Source organism: Phasianus colchicus, chromosome 2, assembly GCF_987193195.1.
Source record: "Phasianus colchicus chromosome 2, bPhaCol1.hap1.1, whole genome shotgun sequence".
Lineage (NCBI taxonomy): Eukaryota > Metazoa > Chordata > Aves > Galliformes > Phasianidae > Phasianus > Phasianus colchicus.
In genome coordinates this window covers 72,418,688-72,423,254 of record NC_143437.1, presented here as the reverse complement: position 1 = coordinate 72,423,254, position 4,567 = coordinate 72,418,688, and the positions used below count along the sequence as shown (strand labels likewise).

The 4,567-nt window shown below is 46.8% G+C and overlaps 1 protein-coding gene across 2 annotated transcripts in view; it reads left to right on the top strand.

The window, feature by feature from the left end:
- LOC149919106 (uncharacterized) overlaps positions 1-3,793 on the top strand; it is a 278,061-nt gene extending 274,268 nt beyond the window's left edge. Inside the window, exons 1-3 of one of the 2 annotated variants that reach the window (XM_090135987.1) lie at positions 1,555-2,220; positions 2,337-2,397; positions 2,566-3,793. In XM_090135987.1, the coding sequence (XP_089992113.1) occupies positions 2,056-2,220; positions 2,337-2,397; positions 2,566-3,218 (879 nt within the window). In that variant the 5' untranslated portion in view covers positions 1,555-2,055 and the 3' untranslated portion in view covers positions 3,219-3,793. Of the gene's footprint in view, positions 1-1,554; positions 2,221-2,336; positions 2,398-2,565 lie in introns of those variants that run through there. The other variant, XM_090135988.1, reaches the window with a different exon arrangement.
- Positions 3,794-4,567: the final 774 nt, after the last annotated feature.

The window sequence follows — 4,567 nt, the reverse complement described above, 5'->3', positions numbered from 1 at the left end:
TATGTGGTATTCATTATTATTTTTTTTTCAGTTTCATCTTTCCTGACTGCTTTTATTGGAGTGTGGAATTGGTTTAGTTTCTATCTATCTTTTCACTTAAATGTAGCTGCTTCCTTCTGTGTTTCTACTCTGCACATGGCTGATACGCTTTCCTGGTAATACTTGGATTCCCATAAATAGAAATAGGTTTCACTGCCTTAAATAAATAAATATAAAGGAGGAGTGGAGAGGGACAGAGAGAGAACCACATGCACACATATATTTATAGAGGTCCACAGTTATTTACAATGCTCTAAAACGGAACTATTAGAAATTAGCCCATTAATAAATGTTAATGGCCTTAAATTTTTAAATGAAAATGATTAATCACCAAATGCAGTCGTGTCTGTGGGACTTACCTTTTATTTTTGTTGTGTGAAATAACATTCAACAAATAGCAAGAATGTGGTTCAGGCCCTTTATTCAGCCTTGCCTAAGTAACGTTCTAGTTTAATTACAGAGTGACACAAGAATTATCAGGCAGAGCCTTAAGGCACAGTGTATCACAGATCAGACAAAGTGATCATGATAATCCCAATCTTCTATCCCTAACATTTAGGAAAATGAAATTCTGCTCTGACTCACCAACTAATTATATTTTTAGAAATACCAGATGAATTATTTATTTCTCCTGCAATAAATACACCACAGTCAATTCTGAAACTGAGCATTTTCACTTCAGAGTAGTAATAAGAAATTAATGTGATTACTATAAATAGTTGGAATAAAAGTTACATTAGATTGATATTTCCTTGTCACTCTGCCGCCACTTACTGAGGTCTGAACATAAATGCAGTAATATTCTGCACAATCTGGGTAACCTGTGCTCATGATAAATGAAATCCAATTTGAATAAAGGCCAGAAAAGGCTACAAGAATAAACTGCATGTATCTATGCAGATAATGGAGGAGATAAGACAGCGGCTCAAAGACAAGAGACTACACTGATTCATGAACATAATAAAGCAAATTTTTCATGACCAGAAAGTGGGAATTAAAAGGCTGATGCTTTGTAATGGCGAGTCTTCCAGGACATCCAGGAACCAAAGTGGGGAAAAGTTATGCTTTTATCAGTATTTTAAAGATACCAAAGCACTGGCAACCAGATGGTCAGCTCCATTAATTGTTGCTAACATTTGATTTACTGCAGCAATAGTGGAAAAACTGGAAAAGTCTACAGATCATGGAAGGAGAGCTGGCCACCTGGGAGGAATATAAGACTTGTCAGAGGAAGAAGGGAGGCAACTAGGAAAGCTAAAGCCTCCTTAGAGTTTAACCTGGCAAGAGCAGGCAAGGACAACAGGAAGGGTGTCTTCAAATACACTGCAGACAAAACTAACACTAGGGGCAATGTAGGCCCACTGATGAATGAGATGGCTGCCCGGGTAACAGAAGATACAGAGAAAACGGAGTTACTAAATGCCTTCTTTTCTCTGTCAATAGTGCGGGAGGCTGTCCTGAGGAGCCTAGATCTACATTGCTCAGAGATAAGCAGTTATACCAGTGCCTGGAATGATAGCTAATCAGAATCTTGAAGTAGTAGGGGCACTGACTTTGACGGTCCCCCTCAACCCCCCTCCAACTGCTCTCTTGCTTACCCTCCTCACAGTGGTGGGGTGAATGATATGATGAAACAACTCAGCTAAGGACGGGGAGATCACACACCAGGTACAACACTGCACAAAGCAGTTTCAGTTTGAAGAGGATTCATTTAATTACCCATTAAAAAGGAACTGGGATAGTGAGAACTAAAAGCAAACTAAAACCACTTTCCCATTCTAACTTGTGCCTAACTCAGGTGTTTGAAGTAAGGGTGGCAGCAGCACATCTCAGGGATGATCCCCAAGCTGGTACATGTGTTCACTTGTTGTTAAAGTTCCAATTGTATGTGTTTTTTGATTATACACAAGTTATGTCTATAAATCTCCCCACCCCGATGCTGGGGGCTGCTGCCAGCCTACTTCCATACGGGCTGGGGGGTTGTGACATCACAGAGTTATCCCCACCCGCCGGACTATGATCTCATGGCTCTGCCCATGTAAGCCAGCGCCAGCACTTTGTCTCTCCCAGTGCGGTCGTGACCAGCTTAGAGTGATGGTTGTCGACAGCTTTCTCCTCATCCCCAGCCTCCTGATCCTGGTGGCTGGGGTGTCTCTGCTCACCATTTCCTGGCACCGACAGGTAGGGAAATTTGAGGGTGGGAGTCACTTGAGCTAGGTGACTCAGGGCTTTGGGTGGGGGGGGTGAGGGCTGCCCCGCAAGTCCTCATGAACTGTGCCACGTTCATGTGCCCGTAGGGTTCTGACCGGCGCCAGCAATGGTGGACATGGTGGCTGCAAGTGGTGGCATCAAAGTCAGGTGAGTTCCCTGAGGGTCAGCCTGGCACATTCCCAGGCAGGGCCAGCCCCCCGGGAGAAGCCACGCTTCGTACCAGTCTCTGTTGTGTAGCAGCCAGGCCGGGTGGGCCTGGAAGATCCCCAGTGCCCCCTGCCCTACTGTGGCTCAGACCTGCTCCCTTTTTTACAGGTGCTGAGAGGCAGGCAGGCAGGCACAGGAGCCCCCGGTGCAGGCCACGTTGCTCCCAGCAGCAAGCATCAGGATGGAAGGGCAATCCCATCCTGCCCCATCTCATCCAGCCAGGAAAGACCCGGCCTTTGTTGCTGCGCAGTCTGTGCCCCTCTCTTCACATGGACTCTGCCTCTGGTACCACGAGCTCTGTGGGGAAACCCGGCAGGCTCCCCAGAGAGGACCAGCGCCCGCAGGTTCTGGTGGCATGTGGGATCCCCAGGATGCTCAGTCAGCGTCCTAGGCGAGGCGGTGGAGTTGAAGACCTGCCACCTGAGATCTCCAACTTCACAAAGCCACCAGTGAAAGGGATGGTCTTCCAGGAGGGCCTCGTTCACAGAGAGGAGAGAAAACGCTGGTGGGACTACGAGACCAAGAGGCTTTTTTGGCATACACGCTCCCCAGCACTTCCCAAAGTGCACAGGAAAGCAGGAGCAGCTGCAAGACCATCCCGAGGACCAGCTTTGAGCCTGGGGAGAAAAACAGACGGCAAAACTGAAACCCGCCAGCCCTTCAACTCTGGCTTCAGTGAGGAGCACAGAGAAATCGGAAATGCTCGCTATGTGAAGTCTGTACTGGCAGCTCCTGGTGTCCCTAAAATGGCCCAAGACTAAGAACGATTGCTACAAGTCCGGTGGCAGAACTGAAGAGCAACCGCCTGTAACCTCTTCCTGCACGCTGCCACCATGAAAGGGACAATCATGCACAAGAACATCCTTCAAACAGAGGAGGAGAAATGCTGGTGGAAGAGCAAGGCCAAGAGGCCTTCTGAGTATTGTATTGCCTCCCCAGCACTTCCCAGAGTCTAGATGGAAGCCTGAGCAGCTGCAGGACCAACACCAGGACCAGCTTCAGGCCTGGAGAAAAGGAGACCACAGAACTGAAACCTGCCAGTGCCTAAACTCTTCCTTCATTATGGTTTTATTATTGTTGACATATTAATAGAGAACTAAGATCATCATTTGCATCGTACCATTTCAGATTGAGATCTTTCAGGTTTAGATAATTTAATAAAAGTCACACTAGCCTTCAGAGAATTGTTATCCTCATTTCTTGACTTTTAGCAATAAGAGCAAGCTCTCGCTGCAAAGAACAGTTTCAGAGCATCTAGGACTGCACTGGGGAAGGGATCTGAGGCAAAAAGGGCTTCCAGGAGGGCCTCGTTCAAACAGAGGAGAGAAAACGCTGGTGGGACTACGAGACCAAGAAGCTTTTTTGGCATATGTGCTCCCCAGCCCTTCCCAAAGTACACAAGAAACCAGGAGCAGCAGCAAGACCTTCTCAAGGACCTGCTCTGAGCCTGGAGAAAAAAGTAGATGGCAAAACTGAAACCTGCCAGCCCTTCAACTCTGGCTTCAGAGACAAGAGGAGCACTGAGAAATTGGACATGCTCGCTATGGAAAGTCTGTACCGGCAGCTCCTGGTGTCCCTAAACAGGCCCAAGACTAACAAGCCCGGCAGTGAAACTGAAGAGCAACCACCTGTAACCTCTTCCTGCATGCTGCCACCAGTGAAAGGGACAATCATGCACATGAACATCCTTCAAACATAGGCGGGGAAATGCTGGTGGAAGAGCAAGGCCAAGAGGCCTTCTGAGAACTGTTTTGCCTCCCCAGCACTTCCCAGAGTTTAGATGGAAGCTGGAGAAGCTGCAGGACCAACAGCAGGGCCAGCTTCAAGCCTGCAGAAAAGGAGACAGCAGAACTGAAACCTGCCAGCACCTAAATACTGCTGTCATTGTATGGATTTATTGTTGGCATAGCAAGAGAGAACTGAATCTCAGACACAAGATCATTATTTGCATCATACCATTTCCGTTTGAGGTCTTTCAGAATTTTAAAATGATAATTTAATAAAAGTCACACTATTCTTCAGAGAATAGCTATCCCTATTTCTTGACTTTTAGCAATAAGAGCAAGCTCTCTCTACGAAGAACAGCTTCAGAGCATCTAGGACTGCACTG